Source organism: Amblyraja radiata, chromosome 7 (assembly GCF_010909765.2).
Source record: "Amblyraja radiata isolate CabotCenter1 chromosome 7, sAmbRad1.1.pri, whole genome shotgun sequence".
NCBI lineage: Eukaryota > Metazoa > Chordata > Chondrichthyes > Rajiformes > Rajidae > Amblyraja > Amblyraja radiata.
The window spans coordinates 15926606-15945698 of record NC_045962.1 but is presented as its reverse complement, the minus strand read 5'-3'; the positions used below and the strand labels follow the sequence as shown (position 1 = coordinate 15945698).

General features: G+C 37.8%; 1 protein-coding gene across 4 annotated transcripts in view; it reads left to right on the top strand.

Annotated features, from left to right (window-relative positions):
- Positions 1-19093, top strand: part of gls (glutaminase) — a 77343-nt gene that overhangs the window by 9379 nt on the left and 48871 nt on the right. For all 4 annotated transcript variants that reach the window (XM_033023753.1, XM_033023756.1, XM_033023754.1 and 1 more), the window contains exons 3-7: positions 3694-3815; positions 4636-4765; positions 5077-5156; positions 15680-15843; positions 16924-16982. In XM_033023753.1, coding sequence (XP_032879644.1) covers positions 3694-3815; positions 4636-4765; positions 5077-5156; positions 15680-15843; positions 16924-16982 — 555 coding nt within the window. The remainder of the gene's footprint in view (positions 1-3693; positions 3816-4635; positions 4766-5076; positions 5157-15679; positions 15844-16923; positions 16983-19093) is intronic.

Here is a 19093-nt window from a genome sequence, read left to right as displayed (position 1 = left end):
CACCCTCCATCCTCAGTCTACCTAACTTGGCAGCCACTGAAGATTAACTATTGGATTTCCCGGATGTTGAGATATCTACTGATGCTCTAGATCAGAAGAATTGTTAGCCTTTACAAAATCAGTACAACTAGCATAGTGCATAGGTGTATAAGGAGTACCGTAGGCTGAGAATGCATACTTGTGGGACACCTATCCTCGCTGATCGTGGTCTGACAGTGATGGTACAATGTACTACTTCATTATATGACAACAAGGTTTAATATTAAATAGAAGCCTAAAACTGCTGAAGGAAATCAGACAACATTTGTGGAGGAAATTTGGCAATTAACATTTTGGATTGAGACCCTTCATCTGGATCTCTTCAGCTGAATTTCTCCACCAGTTTTTTTTTGTTCTAGATTCCAGCATCTGCACTCTCATACCTCCATTGAGTATTCCTTTATTCCGTTTCATACTGTTGTATTTTTGGTTGATGAGGGCCAGAGAGTGGATGAGAACTAGGAAGTGATTTGAGAAGGTTATCTTAAGTTGGTTGTGGAAACATTGGAGAATGTAGGTGAGGAAATTCTTGTGGTGAATGATGGTCTGAACGCTAGACACTTGTAAGTGAACTGACAGATGTTCTCTAGTTATTTGTTATTTATTGTCAAGTGTGCCAAGGTGCAGCAAAAAATGTGTTCCGCATTCAGTCAAATCATAATATACATGAGTACAGTAGATCCTCTGCAGGAACAGCGGTCAGAGTCGTCATGTTCTGGTGCAGCTTCCAAGTCTTCGAAAAGTCTGATAGTCAGTCACAAAGTGAAGGAAGATGGGGTTGTAATGCGGTACAGTGCTTTGATTGGAGATCAACATATTTCAATTCAATTCAACTTTATTGTCATTGCACAGATACAAGTATGGGTACAACGAAATGCAGTTTAGCGTCAGTCCGTAGTAATAGTGCAATATAGAAATAAAAAATACAGAATAAGCAAACAATGTGGACGGAGAGACTGGAGAAATCTATCGGCGGGACTCCGAGTTCAGCAATGTGATAGTGTTGTTGTAGAAGCTGTTCCTCATCCTACTAGTACGGGACCTGAGGCTCCTGTACCGCCTCCCTGATGTGAGGAGGGCAAACAGTCCATGGTTAGGGTGGGAGGGGTCTTTGATGATCTTCCCGGCCCGTCTCAGTCACCGTTTTTGGTGGAGGGCATCCATGGCAGGGAGCGGGGCACCGATGATGTACTGAGCGGTTTTCACCACCCGTTGTAGTGCCTTCCTGTCCGCTACGGTGCAACTGCTGTACCATACCGTGAAGCAGGTGGTCAGGATGCTTTTGATGGTACAGCGGTAAAAGTTGGTCAGGATCTGGGGGGACAGGTGGGCTTTCTTGAGCCTCCTCAGGATGTAAAGGCGCTGCTGCGCCTTTTTGATCAGCTTGGAGGTGTTGAGGGACCAGGACAGATCCTCCAAGATGTGTACCCCGAGGAATTTGTAGTTGGAGACGCGCTCCACCCCAGTCCCGTTTATATGGATGGGGGTATGTCTGCCCCCTCTGTTCTTCCTGAAGTCAACAATAATTTCCTTTGTCTTCTTGGAATTGAGGATGAGGTTATTGTTGGAACACCAGGTTGTCAGGTGCTGGACCTCATCCCTGTAGGCTGACTCATCGTTGTCACTGATCAGTCCTACCACCGTGGTGTCGTCGGCAAATTTAATGATGGCGTTGGAGGCATTCTTAGGGATGCAGTCATGGGTGAAGAGGGAGTAGAGGAGAGGGCTGAGCACAGTGTTATAGTGGAGGAGGTGAGGTTGTTGACCCTAACAGACTGGTCTGTTGGTGAGGAAATCCAGTGTCCAATTGCAGAGGGAGGTGGAGATGCCAAGTCCGCTGAGTTTGGTGATCAAGCTAGCGGGGATGACAGTGTTAAAGGCAGAGCTGAAATCAATGAACAGCAACCTGATGTAGGTGTTATTGCTGTCCAGGTGGGTCAGGGCAGAGTGTAGGGCCGCCGATATGGCGTCCTCTGTAGACCTGTTGGTCCGGTAGGCAAACTGATGGGGGTCCAGTGTGGGGGGGGAGGCTGGCTTTGAGGTGAGCCAAGATCAGCCACTCAAAGCACTTTGCAATGACAGGAGTGAGTGCCACTAGGTGGAAGTCGTTGAGACTCCCTGTAGCTGATTGTTTGGGCACTGGCACAATGGTTGATGTCTTGAGGCAATTGGGGATGACACCCTGGGTCAGTGACAGATTGAAAATGTCAGTGAAGACCAGGGATAGTTGTCCAGCACATGCCCCGAGCACCCGCCCAGGGATGCCATCGGGGCTGGCAGCTTTGTGCTCATTCACCTTGCTCAGTGCATCTTGTACAGCAGAGGTGGCGAGACTGAGGGGTTGTTCATTCGGGGGTGGAGCAACTTTGATGGCTGGAGTTTTGTTGTCCCGGTCAAAGCGAGCATAGAAATGGTTTAGCTCGTCAGGAAGGGAGGCATAGTCTGGGGGGGGGGGGTGCTAACTTTATGGTAATCGGCAATGGATTTGATTCCTTGCCACATGCGCCTGGGGTCGGTGTTGTTTTGGAAATGCTCCTCGATCCGCCGTTTGTGATTGAGTTTAGCATTCCTAACTTTGTAGTTGAAATAATTATAGTATCAAGCCTGTGTGAGGTATCATAGTCCAGGCCATGTCTGCATATGGATTGGGATGGGAATTGCAAGGATGAGATAATTAGAATGTTGTAAACTCTGAGCAAGCAATGATGAATTAAGATGGAAGGTAAGAAATTCCTTAATGCAGAAGAAAAGCAGTAATGCTATCTTAGTGATTTTTGGGTTTTTTGTGACACTCGGATGGGTATTGTAGAACAAAGACTACAAATAAATTTGAGAAATGGAAGATATTCAAAAATGGAGATTGTGCTGGTGAAATGGGTAGAGAAAGTAACGAAGTAGCAGGATGATTTGTGCTGTCATTTGGTTATAGTACATATTGATGAAATAGCAGCTAGGTGGGGATGTTTTTGTCAAGTGCATGACATCTATCCACATTAAACAAAATAATGAGCAGGACCTTGTTGAAAATTTGATAAATATTCTGGAAGGAAATGTGGGGAGAGCTGATTGGTGACCATTGGAGAAAATCCAAAGGGTCACTGTTAGGAGAGATGAGATCGTTTGGAAGGGAATATCAATAAATGTCAGTGGTGTGTGATTGTCAACCAGGAAATACAACAAGGCAGTGAGATGCAGAAATTTTGTTCATAAGAATTGTTCGGAATAAATAACATCAAAAGCAAGAGTGTTACCACTGATCTACAGCTGACACTTCTTCCAACTTCTGCATCAGGTCAATTTTCTTTTTCCCTTTTCTATGGATCTCATTTTTACACTGATTTCTGAGAAAGATACTGTTGTGGCAAAATAGAAATAGTGTGTTGCAAATCTACAAGCCTCCAGAAGCACACATGGGGTAGAGTGTAGAAATTCCCATCAGTCGCTACAGATGTTTAAGTCTCTACAAACGTTTGAAGTGTACAGACAAAAATTGCGTGCATTTTGTGCAAAATAAAGTGATGGAGGAAGGTGGGTGACTTCAGTGAAGGAAATGAACTGACAATTTCTGCGGATGGGACCATTCTTCAAACTTATATTTAATTTTGGTAAAACCCGGACAAATACTAGGTAGTGATGATTCTTTTCTCCTTGCAGGTCCTAAAATCAACAGGATTGCGTACATCTGATCCTCGACTGAAGGAGTGTATGGATATGCTCAGAACAAATGTGCAAGCAGCTTCTGACGGGGTTCTGCTTGACAAAGAACTCTTTAAAAAGTAAAATATTTGTTGAACCCACACTTCCCAAATGTTTAGAGCCTATCAGTGCTTTATTTTTCTGTTTTTTCTTGAGTGCTATGCAGGTTGGGCAGCTGTTTGGGGTGAGTTGAGAGAAACGTATAACAATTACTTTTAATGGTGTTATTTGAATGGCACAAGGATGTTTGAGGCAAAATATTATCAAAGACAGTATTGAAAATGAAAAATAAACTGCAGGTCCTAGAAATCTTAAATTTGAGGAAGGGTCCCAACCCAAAATGTCATCTGTTTCTTCCCTCCATATATAATGCCTGACCTGCCAGGCACCACCAACACTTTGCATTTGCTGAAGATTCCAGCATCTGCAGTTTCCTGTCCCCATAAAATGGGTTTTTGCTGCTTTGATTTAAATTATTTTTTTGTTTTGATTTAAATTAATTCAGAGTTCCTCCTCTGTCAAATTGTAATGCAATGTGTCTATGGATTATTCTAGTCCTCTGTTAACCATAATTTAACTTAATTTAGTTCAAGATGTTGGCGCTCAAAATATGGAACTTCAGGTTGAGATGTTCTAAACCCTTTTTTCAACCAGATCTGGATATGAATGGAACTTTCATCCAAAGTAGAATATTGCAGATACTGGAAATTTGCAATAAAAACAGAAAATGTTAGAACTGTTCTGCAGCCAATGACCTAAAATGTCTCAGTATCTCTCCATTGCGCTGCAAGATCAATGATAATTTCTATTATTATTTTGTATTAAACCTGTACATAATTGATAGTGTAAGAGGTTGCTTAATTTCAATAGCACTTTACAACGTTCCTTTTTCATTTTCAGATGTGTTGGAAGCAATATTGTGCTGCTCACTCAAGCTTTCAGGAGGAAGTTCGTCATTCCAGATTTTGATATATTTTCTTCCCATATTGATGGTCTTCATGAGATTGCCAAAAAAATGACAGGAGGAAAGGTATATCTTAATTTTTAATAAACTGAATTGGATATTAAACTGCTGATAGTAAGATTAGGAATGCATTTTTACATTACATTACAATTTTTGCCATTAAACTTTTAATATCTGTATGATTTAATGGCATATAATAAATTATTTCATCTTCTAGTTTGTGTTTGGTGGCTAGTTGAATAATGCTATATTTATGCACAGTATAATTAATGTCTTTGAAATAAAATACTGAAACTGAACACAGTGAAAGAAGAAAATGCAAGCAATACTGGTGTGCTATTTCGTTATGCTCAAAACTATTTTTTTTCCTCTGAAAGGTTGCTGATTATATTCCACAGCTGGCTAAGTTTAGCCCAGATTTGTGGGGTGTGTCCCTGTGCACAGTGGACGGGCAAAGGTAAGACACACCAAATTATTTTTTAAAACTTAATTTTGGTTTGGGAAATGCATGCCTTACATGTACCAAATTTGCAATCTCAATTTATTACATTTCAAATGAAATGCAATAGATATAAAATATATTTATTGCTTAAAAAACAACTACATTTTTGTTTTATCATGAATTTGTAATTGAAAATTTGCTGTTGTCCCCATATGCAATTAACTGATTCAAAATTTTCCATAATCTATCTTCCTTTTGGCTCAGTTATTATAAAATAAACGCGTTTATCGTTGAGAATAAGGATCTTGGCTGAGTTTTGCTCATTTGTATCTCATCGCCATTTAACTATTTTTGTTTCTCTGCAAGTAAGTTATGAAAACCATTTCAATATAATTAGATCATGCTTGATCTTCTACATCTGTGGAAAACCACCCTTGTCTCAACAATTTTCTTGTTGATCCCAATATTATTGTGGTATGTTCCCTCTAAGTACTCTAGATTTATCCTAATCAAAGTTCTATGCATCTGTAGCGTGGCTTCTATTTATTCCAGCCCCTTGAGATGAAGGTGGATATTATTTTCAATTATTTATTGTGCCATTCCTGTAATCTTTTAATTTCTGTAAATGGACCCCTAAAATCTTCGTCCTTTACAATTCCTTGCTACTGATTCTTGGATCCAGAAATTAATGATTTCCATTTGACATTGAACACCACTTAACATTTTTTTTGTGCTTTTACTCATTGGTGTCCCTTTGTAACTTTTCATTTCTGTCTGCATTGGTTATTGTGCCACCTAACCTGGTGTCACCAAATTTGAGGGATTCTTAGTCATTTAAAACTAAAATAAAGTGTAGGTTCAATACCTTGGGTATGACACATCAATAGGTTGCCTTAGGTTCTGTTCATTTTGGCAGTGGTTTCTTCTTTGGAATTCTGAGTAATGTATTTTTGGTTGACATTCTTATTAACCATATTATGTGCTGCCTCAAGCATTCAACATGATTTGATAAAACTAGACCTATTTTATGATCAGCACCTTTGACCAACTCATCATTCATTCCAATAGTTTGCTTAGACTTTTTGCCAGTTAAATGTTAGACCGATAGAACTATGATTTATTTCAACACTTTTTATTATGGGGCAACATTTCAATTTTTATACAGTACCTTTAATGCACTGATGTAGAAGTCATTTTGTTTTAGAGACTTGACCCAAGTCGTTAGTTTTCCTTGTTATTTTACATTAAATTAAGCAAATTTCTCCTTGATTTTTCATTTTGGTAATTTAAAAATTAACAGCCTTTTTAAAAACTGAATGGCACACTTGCTGAGTAATTGTTATTTAGTCATTGTTCGTAGGCATTCTCTTCCAGAATAATTGCATAAATTTACTTCTCACTCAAACATTTTGATGGCTACCAAAGATGAAAAGTAGTAAAATATCTGGTACAGCACTGATTCTGAGGGTATTTGTAAATAGATCTTGTGCTTGAAAGTAATGTAGCATTTTGTCATTAATAATTTTCAGTAAATGTTCCCTTTGTGCCTTATATTTGATCTGCCACTTTTAATCATCCCTCTGTCCAGATACCTTCAAATTATGAGGGCTCAAATGAGCCCTCAACTCTTTTGTGGTGATTACTTTGTGTCTTTCCTTGGGTTCAACCTGGAAAGTTATCACCTTGTTTTATGGTCAGGAACTATCACTGCACTTTATTTACAGCCATTTAATTCATCCTTCAACTCTTCTTTCTGCCCCTTTCCCTCCTGTGTACCAAGAATGAACTGTTTGTCTGAAAGTGGACTGGCAAATTGTAAATTTTACCATGTGTAAATTTTACTGTCACTTTACTTCCAAAACTTTCAATTAATATTAAAATAAGGCTGAGTATAGGGAAAGCAGAGTTGAGATACTAAAACAGTTCCTCGCCCTTTCTTCCTCTCATCCCTACTTGTGAGCAAACTTGAGATTGTGGAGTGGAATGTTTTAGTATCAAATGTTTTTCAGTTAATTATGGCCTACTGATGAGTCAAAATCCGTGCACTCTGCCTCAACAATGTGCTCAACTTCCTGGCATTGGGATATGTGCTAGCAGCCATCCTAGTCACCTGGGATGTGGTATGAGATTGCTGTTTGCTCTCAAACTAGGGTCAGTTTTATATTTTAGACCCTTGCTTGCCAGGAGGCGGATTGAGACTCTCCAAACTCTCTTCACATACACCCTTACAGACAGAAAAGAGGATGAAACTTCTTGAAAAAGATTTTCTTTATGTGGTAGGTAAAGTGAAATTGTTTGAAATACTTAATGAATGTATTTACATTTAGCACTTTAAACCTTTACTCCAAAAACTTTAAATTGTAAGCAATTATTTCAAGTATGGCGAGGTTTGGTTTACTCGTAATTTACTCGTAAAAAAAAAGAAAAGTAATTTCTATTTTTTTTTTTTACCTGTTTCTTCTGGATTAATTCTGTTTCTCATACAATTGAAATTCAAAAGAATTCATATTTGCCATTGTTTCCCCACTTCTTTCTCATTTCTTCATTATTGCCAATCCAAAAGGAATTGTTTTCTTTTCCCAGAACGCATATATGTCATTGCATTAAACCGCTCAGTTATTCCCACTTTCCATTTTCTATTACTGGCCAATTAAATTATGACTATCCCCTAGGTCCTTGATGTCACACAACATTTGGAACATGAAATTTTGTTCCTAGTTTAAGTTTATTTGCATTTAGTTTCATAAACTGGCCTGTCATTGAATTGAAGCTCCAAACTGTCCATATTTTCATTATTGATCCACTTGGCACAGCAATGTGTTATTAAATGTTTCCTATTAGAATCAGTTGATTTTTTAGTTCTGTTTCAACTATTGGTGTAGTCAAATGGGTACATTTTGGGGACTGCTTGAGTGAATAATTTGATCCTATATTTAATAATTGCTATAAACATGAACAGCTTCACATAATTGTAGTTTAGGTATATCTGAAGTTGCAAGAGTGCCATTTGATCCTTTGAATTTGTGACGGCTCTGCAATTCCAACAGTTTACCCTTCTATGATTTTTTTTTTCTTAAACACAAGAATAAGCAAATTGACAATGCACGCTAGTCCAGAACTTTCAACTCCTTCAGGAGCACTAAATTTTGCTATGGAATAAATATGAAGATACGCATTGTTTGCTCAATCGCAAGGCACTCGTGTTCAAGTCTTTAGGCCGCTACTTCCTGTTTTGGTTTCGCATTGAATTAAAGGATAGAAAATCTTTTTTTTAAATGCTACGCAACGAATCCCGTTACTGTGTGTCGTGCTGGTTGTAAAAGAGGTATCCAGCCTAATCCACCTTGAGCACTTCACAAGTTATAGGAGTAGAATTAGGCCATTCGGCCCATCAAATCAACTCTGCCATTCAATCATCAATCACTTGTTTTATGGTTCTGCAGGTCACTAGTCTTAAAGTGCACATCCAAGTTTTTTAAAAGTATGGTAATGGTTTTGGCCTTTACCCTGTTTTTAGAGGTACAACGTTCCCTATTCCTTCCCATTTACTCGTACCATTTACTTTAAATCTATGCTCCTTTTTCCTTCTGCTAAAGAAATTAGGTTTTCCATATCTATGGTTCTTTCGTGATATTCTCAATTAAGTGTCTCCTCAGCCTTTTCTTAGAAAGGAAACATCCCAGACTTCCTATTTTTGTTTGAGTTTTGTTTTCATAATGTTCTGATCTTGGCAACATCTCTTCTCCTTTATTGTACTCTCTAATCTATTTTCCCTGAAATATGGCGGCCTGTGGTGTGCCGGTCAACCGGTTGTCTCACTAATGTGTACAATTCTAGCAGCATCTTCCAGCCCTTGTGGTCTATGCCTAGGCTGATTAAAGGGAAGTGTCACATTTGCCTGTTAACAATCCTATCATCCTGTGTTGTGACGGTAGAATTTCTAGTGGCATGCACTTTACTCCCATCTTCCTAAACACCCCACATTTCCAATTATATATTCCCTTTGCACCTGTCTAAGGCATTATCTTGTACTTTTCTTGATTAAATTTCTTTTATTTTTATGACAAACTGATGTAATCATCTATATCTTGCTGCACCATTAAAGCACTAAACATTTGTGGGATGGCTGATGAGGTTTGTGTTACATATAATTTTTCGATTATCCATTTACCTCGACACTAACTGGTGTCAATGGAAAGCAAAACAACTTGCTGATGCTGGAATGCAAACTAAATAAACTTCTGCACTGATGTCGATGTTCAAGGAGCATTTGTGAAAAGAACAATGTTATTCTCAAAATTCTGTGAACATTTTCTGCAGATTGACTAATGATAACTACGGCAAATATGTGACAAGCACTGAAAGCAGACTTCTAAAGTAATTTTTTTTGTTGGTGTATTTTGGACTTCTGCTGTTAGAAATACAGCTAATAAACAGGAATGGATTAAAAGTAACTGCTGCTGTACATCCAAACTTCCCGAATTACATTCAGGCAGTTGGTGAGTTTGGGAAGGTGCTTGGTTGCAAAAGCAACAAATACACTGGTCCAGATTCCTCAGGCAATTCATTGTAGAACCTCAGATATTTTCTTTCACTGCAAGGAAACTCAGAACTCCCATGAATGAGTGTGCAAAGCAGGAAAGACTCAAATTCCTGAGTGTTCTTTTTAACGCTGTTGTAATGTGGTAATTTTTTTAAAAACTCTACAAGAAACCTAGTGGTGATGTGCCTATATCCTATACGTTTCCGGAAGCTTTATTGGGAATTCTGCTTGTTCAATTTATACCAAGTTTGTTGCAGGAATAACTCTATTAAGAAAATGTAGTTTAAATTTTAAACTTTCTGGTGTTTCTAAATATTTACATTTAAATGTTGATGGTGCGAGTAACACATTTTTCCTATCTGAATGTTAGATATACTATTTTTAGTTAGTCACCTATGTCATGTATTACAACCAACAGCTGCCTTCAGGCCATGATGAAACAAGTTTCATTTAAAAAAAAGATCAGCCCCAGGCAGGCAAGGGCCCAAATGTAAATGAGCAGTAAGTGGGTATCTAGCTGTTGCCTGGAATTCTGGACCATTATATATATTTTACAATTATTTGTGCGCACTTGAAAATAAATTGAAAGTGAAAGGAGTTTTTTCTTTCCAGGAAATGCTCTGGGGATTTTGATCATGATTCATTTTGAGATATTCGGGTGTGACCTAATATTATAGTGATCTATTACTTGTCCCTTAGTGATTGCTTAAAGCTGTTGAAATCTGAGCTCTGAAACTAAAAATCAATGACTGTAACATGGAAGGACATCCAAGTAACATTGGAGAGACCCTAGGTAGACTTTTCTGTATTTAATGTCTCAACTCCTGGGCCCGACATTTGAGTTGTCATTGTAATATAATATTTGTAAGAAAGGGTGAGCCAAGATATTGGATCAATTTGCATCAATTTTTGTGTATAATGCCCAATTTAAAGAAACAGTTGTGCTGATTTTCAATCATTTGTACTTGTTTCCAAAGGAGCCTGGCCCACTAGGAAATTTGATTGGATGATCTACCTGAGCAAGGGTATCATTTGCGGGGAATTATTTGTGGTAAATCATGCAGTTGCCATAACATCTACATTGACTGCTATTTGGGACGCAGGGAGATTGGAATTTGGCACAGTAACATAGGGAGAAGGTATGGGGTTGCAAAGTATCCTCACAATTTTTGTTTTGAATATGTTTATCAGTTTTATAGTAGTCCTCCCAACTGGATGTTCAAGCAAAATTCAGCATCCTTTCAGCTGACTGAAAACGTATGAAATTCAATTTCTGGGCAGTACCTTGAATGGCAGGCACTTAATAGGTTTTATTCTGATCAGTGTGACTTCCATGATCCTCGCGGTTATCCTCCCATGTCCTAAAGATATACCGGTTACAAGTTATTTGGAAGTTGTTATTGTCATTAAAGCATAAGTGAGTGATGCTTATGCATCAGATACTGAGAAAGTGGGAAGAATTAAAAATTGGGATCAATATCAGTTTAATACAAATGGTTTACGGTTAGCACGGACACAGTGGGCTGAAGGGCCAGTTTCCTTACTGTCTGACTCTCCTAATAGAACTTGAACTTGGCTGATGTCTCCGACTACCAGAATTTCAAAGCAAGCATGTTTTAAATCAGAAATATTTCAGTTACAGAAGTTATGGGAAAAATCATTTGCAATAGTAATTTTTGAACAAGTTCCATTGCGTTTAAATATATTTTCTACTCAAATCCTATAATGTTAATTATTTACGCTGAAATGAAGCAAAGCATTTATTAATGTTTCTTTAATCTCTATTAATTAAATTGACAATCTTTAGAACAATTTTTTGAAAATATTTACACGTGGAGAAAAATATGACCTTTACACTTCTATTTCAATTTTGAACATTCTGAATAAAATTGAGCAGTTTGAGTATTCCCTAAATGCACATGGACTGAGTTCCTCACATTTAAAACCAATATCAACTTGACTTTAGTTTTCATGGATGTTTATTTTTGAATTCATTGTCAAAATTTGATTTTTGTTTGTTGATGGTCTAACATCAAGAAAATATGTCAAACAATGTTCCATGATAAGAAAAAAGTGTGATTTTCCCAAAAGAGGATGCCACTAAAATGAAAAATAGTTCAATTGTGTTTTATATCTTTTAATACTTAATTAAATGTTTTTCAATTTAAAACAAAATGCTGATTTCTGCATTTGACTTTGAATTCTGTTGTAGCGTCAAATCATGCAAACTCTCCAGATTACACATACCCTAGAATTTATTGAATAATGAACACCAAGATGAGTTAACTTATTTCCAGGTGTACTGTGATGGAGAGTGAGGTTATATTTCATTTAGCTGGACAAAAATGTCAGCAATTTAAAAAAATGTATTTCTATTTATAGCTTTCAATGGAATTAAATGCTTTTCCCCCTTCAAAATAGATAATTTTAAAATGCCAGTTGTGAATTATTGTTGCAAGGTTTTATTTAAACAAATCTATAAACTCGTGGCTACATTTCCTTAACTTAGTTTAATTGATATGACGGCCTGAATTTTCTCTAGGATTGGTTACTAAGCAGCAAGTACTTAGCTGTACCATATAGTAGACAAGTTGCTTTAACTAATGGTTGAGAATTTACTTGGCAAATGGCTGAACTGTATGAATTGGAAGATTCCATGTTCAATTTATGATTTGCAATGACTTGTAAAGTATGGCAAAGGACATTGAAGGCACTTCATTGTACCATTGTTAGAAAAATGAGAATTGGTGTTCCTGCTCTTGGTTAATGTTATGCATATGTGGGAAGACCTCATCAATATTATCTGCCTCGTCTGTAATCTTAAAGTACTTTCTTTGCCTGCCTTGTTAAGTTCTGCATATTGTCTATTCGGTAAAGTACCAGAGGGTAACTTTTGCCTGTGGACTTGTGCTCCAAGAAATCTTTTGGAAGCAATCGTGGGAAAACTGGTGAGAGGAACAACTTATTTTTACACTTTGAGACTTCTACCTTGTACCTGTTTTTAAGTCGTCTTTATTTTTTATAGTCTTTCACCTCGGTGGAAATGAACTTCAGCCAGGAGAGCAAGTGGGAGCTGCATACTCTTTCACAACTTCAGTGTGCCAGTCTTCTGTAAATGGCCATAAAGGAGGTGTGTGTATACACAGACCAATTCCCAGTGTTTGCTTTTTTTCCTTCATGGGATTTCCTAGCAGAAACCACCTGAGAACTGACAGCTCATCTGGCATGGCATTAAAGAGTTATCAATGCACAATCAGTAGCTGAAAAGTTGCTGGTCTGTAGCAATCCATTGGTCTGTCAATAATGATTTGAAGCTTGCTTCATATGTACACACTGGTGTGTTTTGAAATTTTTTTTTTTAAAGAAACCATGTGCATAACTGATATCTGCATTTGAGTTCAATGCAGTATGAGCTGTTTAAATTTGTCCTGTTTTGCCAGAATTGATCTGGAATTTTCCTGATTTTACTCGTGTATGGCCGAATTCCACTCATTGTTCATCTCCACTTTCACTCTCTACTACTCTAATCGCATTACAAAACTTCAGTTAGTGTGGTGCTATTTTTTGCATTCCTGTGACGCTAGTCACGGGTCATTGATGATCTTTCTTCAGGTTGCATTTTTGGCATTACTTAGTCAACTGGTAAAGGCTACCTTGCACCACAGATGTTCTGCTTTGGTCACAGCACAATTATTCTGTGAGTTCTTCATTGACTAGAAATGTCATCAGGCATTTGAGACTGATGCATGTACACTGCATGTATGAATATATATACACGCAGAGTTATGCTTTCCCCAAACCCGACACAAATGGAGCTTTTGGCACACCTTGCAATCAAATGCACCTTTCACTGCATAAACTGGTGCTGTGTACTAGAACCCTGATGCGTTGTAACTGTTGGAATGTGCAATTTCCATTGTCAAAAATTCATTACTAGCCTTTTGAACTGATTTGAGTAATATGCAATAACTTACTACTGTAGAGGTACAGCATAATTTGCTACTACCAGCAGGATCTGGTGAACTTTCATTTTGCTTTCATATTTTGACCCTTTGGAAAAAGCAATTATGATAAAGCTTTACAATGCAATCTCTGCTACAAACAAGATTAATTTGGTATGTGCAGAATCTTTTATGATGACCAATGGACATTTAAAATTATAAACTCTGAGTCGTAATATTTAAGAGCATTATAAAGGTACAATTTCTTAAATTGTGATTAAAAATAAAAATTGTGATTGGTAATAATTGGGAAGGAGGAACATGCAGAGCGAGTGTAATATACTTGTCCATTTTTAATTAATAGGCTACAAATTGGATAGTCTTTGCTCAGAAAAGTTATGTAAATCATAGCACAAACTAATTAAACTTTTTAGTATTTAAGTTTCTGGATCTTTTATGCAACTTGTATTGTGTAGTGACAGATTAACATGTTTATAACAAGAAATCAGAACATTAAATAAAGGCTGGTATGCTTCCATAAAACTGACAAACCATTACAGCATTGTTCAGACATTATTCGTTTAAATGGAACAGAAGCAGGACAATACAACTGAATTTGTATAACTAATAAACAGGGCATAGACAGTACATCAGGCTGTTATGAGATACAGGCATGGGGCAAACACTTGAGGGATGTAAAAATCTCACTAAAGGAGTAGTCTGAAATAATACATTTTTCTGATGTGTAAAATGTCCAAATGTTTCAGTACTGATAACTTTTGATTGCTGACATATTGTTTGTATTGCAGGAATCCATGATAAATATTAGCTTGAGTGTGTACCTTCAATACAAAATGGCATTCTAAGGCCTGTGTATGTACGTCAATTGCTTTTAAGCATGTACATTTAAAATGCAAGATTGTCTTTGCCACATTGCTGGGCAAAGCATTCCCTTAACTGACCCATAGAAGTGGCGTTTGGACTACTCCATTGACTGTTTCCTAATGGTAGAATTCAAATAGGGATAAAGTCACCTGTTAAAGTTCATTGTTCTTTTTTTTAATTTGGAAAAAGTGGATCAAATTTTAATATTTCAGACTTTTCCAAAAAAACTCTTTGAATTAAAAACGTAATTTTGTCCAATCATTTTTTTTTTTCAAACTGTTTCAAAAGATGGCCAAGAGGTTCTGGGAAAATAGAGTAACTCAGTGGGACAGGCAGCATCTCTGGATAGATGGAATGGGGGACGTTTTGGGTCGAGACCCTTCTTCTTGAAGTATTGCAGGAGAGAGATGGCAATATAAAATAATTTGGGAAATGGTGGGTGAGGTCATTGCCATCGATAGTGTCACTTAAGCAAACAGCTCATTTTGACCTGAAAGATTCCTGCAATGTAAAGAGAAAGGATTGGTTGAGGAATAGCAAAATTATATTGAAATACTGGAAAGTTGAAAAGGAATAGACATGTAGATATTGGAGGGTGGGGTGGAATTGAGTGATAATTACACAATGCCTGCATGACTGGAAATTGCTTGATAAGTCAAGCTGAGGGAACGACAAAGATATGGGTGAAGATTGGCAGAAATCAATGGGTGTGCCACGATGCTGACAAGATGATATTGGAATGATTTTGAGCTGTGGAGGTAATCTAGGAAACCAGTGAAGCAATGCTTGGCTCAGGCCAGTTAAGTTTTCAGCAGGAGGAATATTTGGTAAAATGACCTGAGTTTTACTGTAGTTGAGTTGGAAATGTGACAGGCAAACAAATGATAGAGGCATTAATTGGATTGAACATGTAATGAACTCTCAACATTATTGAACAACAATATTAAATGTAAATTAAGGTAATTTAAAATTAATTATTTCTGCTACTATTTTAGCATGAGCTAATACATTGTAGATGGAAAATTGGTCTGGAATATAGTTAATTCTATATGTAGCTAAAGTTAAATATTCATATTTTGGTAATTAGAAATGTATCATGGTAATTTTTGTACTCCTACTGTTTTGTGGAATTGAGTTGTTTTTAATTATCTAAAACTTCCTTACTCTAGGCATTCAGTTGGAGATACCAAAGTTCCCTTTTGTCTTCAATCCTGTGTGAAACCATTGAAATATGCAGTTTCTGTCCATGATCTTGGGACTGAGCATGTTCACAAATTTGTTGGCAAAGAACCCAGTGGATTACGTTTCAACAAACTCTTCCTGAATGAAGAAGGTAGAATTTGTATTTTAAATGTTCTGCTATTTTCAAGGACATTTTATTTTTATTTTTTTAATTAGTGCTATTGAAATTTCGAATTTCAATTGATTAACATTGGCTCAGTTGTATTAATTTAACATTAGAAATATTTTTGTTTTTCATATTTTCATTTTCTTAAATTGCAAATCTGGATGTTTCTAAACTTTGAGTTAGTAGTTTATGTCATTGACTGCCTTACTGCCTTGAGCAATTTAAAATAAACACCCCTTGAGTATTAATATGCAATGCCTTATGTAAGCTTTATAAAGCTGACAAGGGATTTCTCTGAAAATTTAACCAGTCTTCCTGTGACACCGCTATATCTCATTCTAAATTAGAAACAGCCATGTTTTTTTGTTGTTGAAGCAGCACAACTTTCTTGTCCTCATTCGTTCTGTTATTTCACTCCTTAAACAACTAGGGCAATTTATAGAGGGTAATTAACCCCAAAACACGCAATTCTTTGAGATGTGGCAGGAAATGCAGCCATGGATAATGTTCAAACTCCACACAGATAGCACTCAAGGTCTCAGGCAGCGGCTCTACAGCTCTGCCACTGTGCCACCCTTAAAAAAAAAAAACAGATGTGTAATAATTTTGCAGAGGGTGGTGAACCTTTCGAGTTCTCTAACCCAGATGACTGTGGAGGCTACATAATTTGGAGTCATTTAAAGAGGAAGCATGCACTTTTAAAAGATGAAAGAAATTGACAAGAAATTGGCATGCTGGCAAGATTTGTATCCTATAATTTAACAGCTAATTAAAATGAACTCTGGTTATTAATGGACATGATAAATCAGTGAAATATGACAGTGAATGGTTTGAAAGCCATAAAGCATTAATTAATGAAAATAGTTGGTTGAAGTAACTGTATTTGGGGAATTGGAGTAGCTGTGTAGAGACTGAAATCATATTTTGCCCTCCTTGCATTTCTACGAATGCATCGTCTCTGTTAGCCTTTGTTTCCTTTTCTATTATTGCGAAGTAACTGTTGACGCCTAGGCTACTTCTCCAATGGTCTGTATATTGTCTTTGTGACAGTTTTCTTTGTTTCAGATAAACCCCACAATCCTATGGTTAATGCTGGGGCTATTGTGATAACTTCCCTTATTAAGGTAAGCAGTTCATACCTTCATTCTTTGTGGCTGATCTGTTAGATTTTATACATTTGAATTCTTATCAGTGAATTTTGTATACTGATTCAGGGAAATATTTCTTCAGCCAAAGAAGTGACAATAACAATGATTTATAATAGTATTCAGCCATCTGGGAATATGCAGTGCAAAAATCAGCATTGGTGGAACTCGACGAGTCATGCACAATCTGTGGAGAGAAATGGACAGGCAATATTTTAGGTTAGGACTTTTCATCACACTAATGGAGTAGAGGACAGAGGGTTAGTAAGGAGGGCAAAGTCAGCAAGTTCTGGGGGATACAGGTGAAGAGGGGTAAGTAGCATATGGGTAGTGATAATACCAAAAGCGAGGTGGAGGTGAGGATGCCTGGTATGAAAGGAAGAGGAGTGTAATATAAAGCCGGAGGGAGAGGTATATGTGGAAGGGGAAAGAGTGGAGATAAAAGAGAAATGGAGGACTGAGTGGGGAAGAGTGGGAGAAAGGGGGAAGGAACTGGATGATGGGAGGAATGAAAGAAAGATGTGCATACCAGGGTGAGGAGGTATCTCCTTGGAATTGGTGAATTAATTGTTCCTGCGGCTGGGTTGTAGGCAACCCAAATGGAATATGTGGTACTGTTCTTCCAGTTCGTGTGCAGCTTCACTCGCAACAGTGGAGATCGAGAACACAAAGATTGGTATGGGACGTGCAGTTAAAATGACAAGCATTTGGGCGATCCAGCAGGCCATGGTGGACAGAGTGGAAGTGCTCAGCAAAACATTTGCCTGGTCTATGCGTGACTTGCTGATGTGGAGGAGGTCCACAGATGAATCATCAGGTGCATTGAATGCAATAGTCCTCTTCAGCATGACAACATATAGAGTTAGGCGACCATTTTGCCGAATATGTGCTCTGGCCAACAAGGCCTGCTGGAGCTTGTGGATGCTAGCCACTTCAACTCTTGTAATTCTCTTTCCTCGGCCACCACTGCTAGAGAGAAGCCTAGCAAACTGGAAGAACAGTAGCTCATATTACACTAAGGTAGGCTACAACCCAACCGTCATGAACATTGAAATCTCCAATTTCAAGTAGACCTTCCCCAAACCACCCACCCTGCTAATCTCCCCCTTCTCCCATGCACATACATTTCTCCCATCACCTTGTTAATTTCCCCTCCTCCTTCCGCTTATCTCCCATGTCTCCCTACTTCAGGTGCTTCTTTTCCTTTTATCACCATATAACCAAATAACAATTACAGCACGGAAAACAGGCCATCTCGGCCCTTCAAGTCCGTGCCGAACATTTATTTTCCCCTAGTCCCATCTACCTGCATTCAGACCATAACCCTCCATTCCTTTCCCGTCCATATACTTATCCAATTTATTTTTAAATGATAAAATCGAACCTGCCTCCACCACTTCCACTGGAAGCTCATTCCACACAGCTACCACTCTCTGAGTAAATAGGTTCCCCCTCATGTTACCCCTAAACTTCTGTACCTTAATTCTCAAGTCATGTCCTCTTGTTTGAATCGTCCCTACTCTCAATGGGAAAAGCTTATCCACGTCAACTCTATCTATCCCTCTCATCATTTTCAAGTCCCCCCCTTAACCTTCTGCGCTCTAAAGAATAAAGACCTAACTTGTTCAACCTTTCTCTGTAACTTAGTTGCTGAAACCCAGGCAACATTCTAGTAAATCTCCTCTGTACTCTCTCTATTTTGTTGACATCCTTCCTATAATTAGGCGACCAAAATTGTACACCATACTCCAGAATTGGCCTCATCAATGCCTTGTACAATTTTAACATTACATCCCAACTTCTATACTCAATGCTCTAATTTATAAAGGCCAGCACACCAAAAGCTTTCTTTACCACCCTATCTACATGAGATTCCACCTTCAGGGAACTATGCACAGTTATTCCTAGATCCCTCTGTTCAACTGCATTCCTCAATTCGCTACCATTTACCATGTACGTCCTATTTTGATTTGTCCTGCCAAGATGTAGCACCTCACACTTATCAGCATTAAACTTCATCTGCCATCTTTCAGCCCACTCTTCCAAATGGCCTAAATCTCTCTGTAGATTTTGAAAATCTACTTCATTAT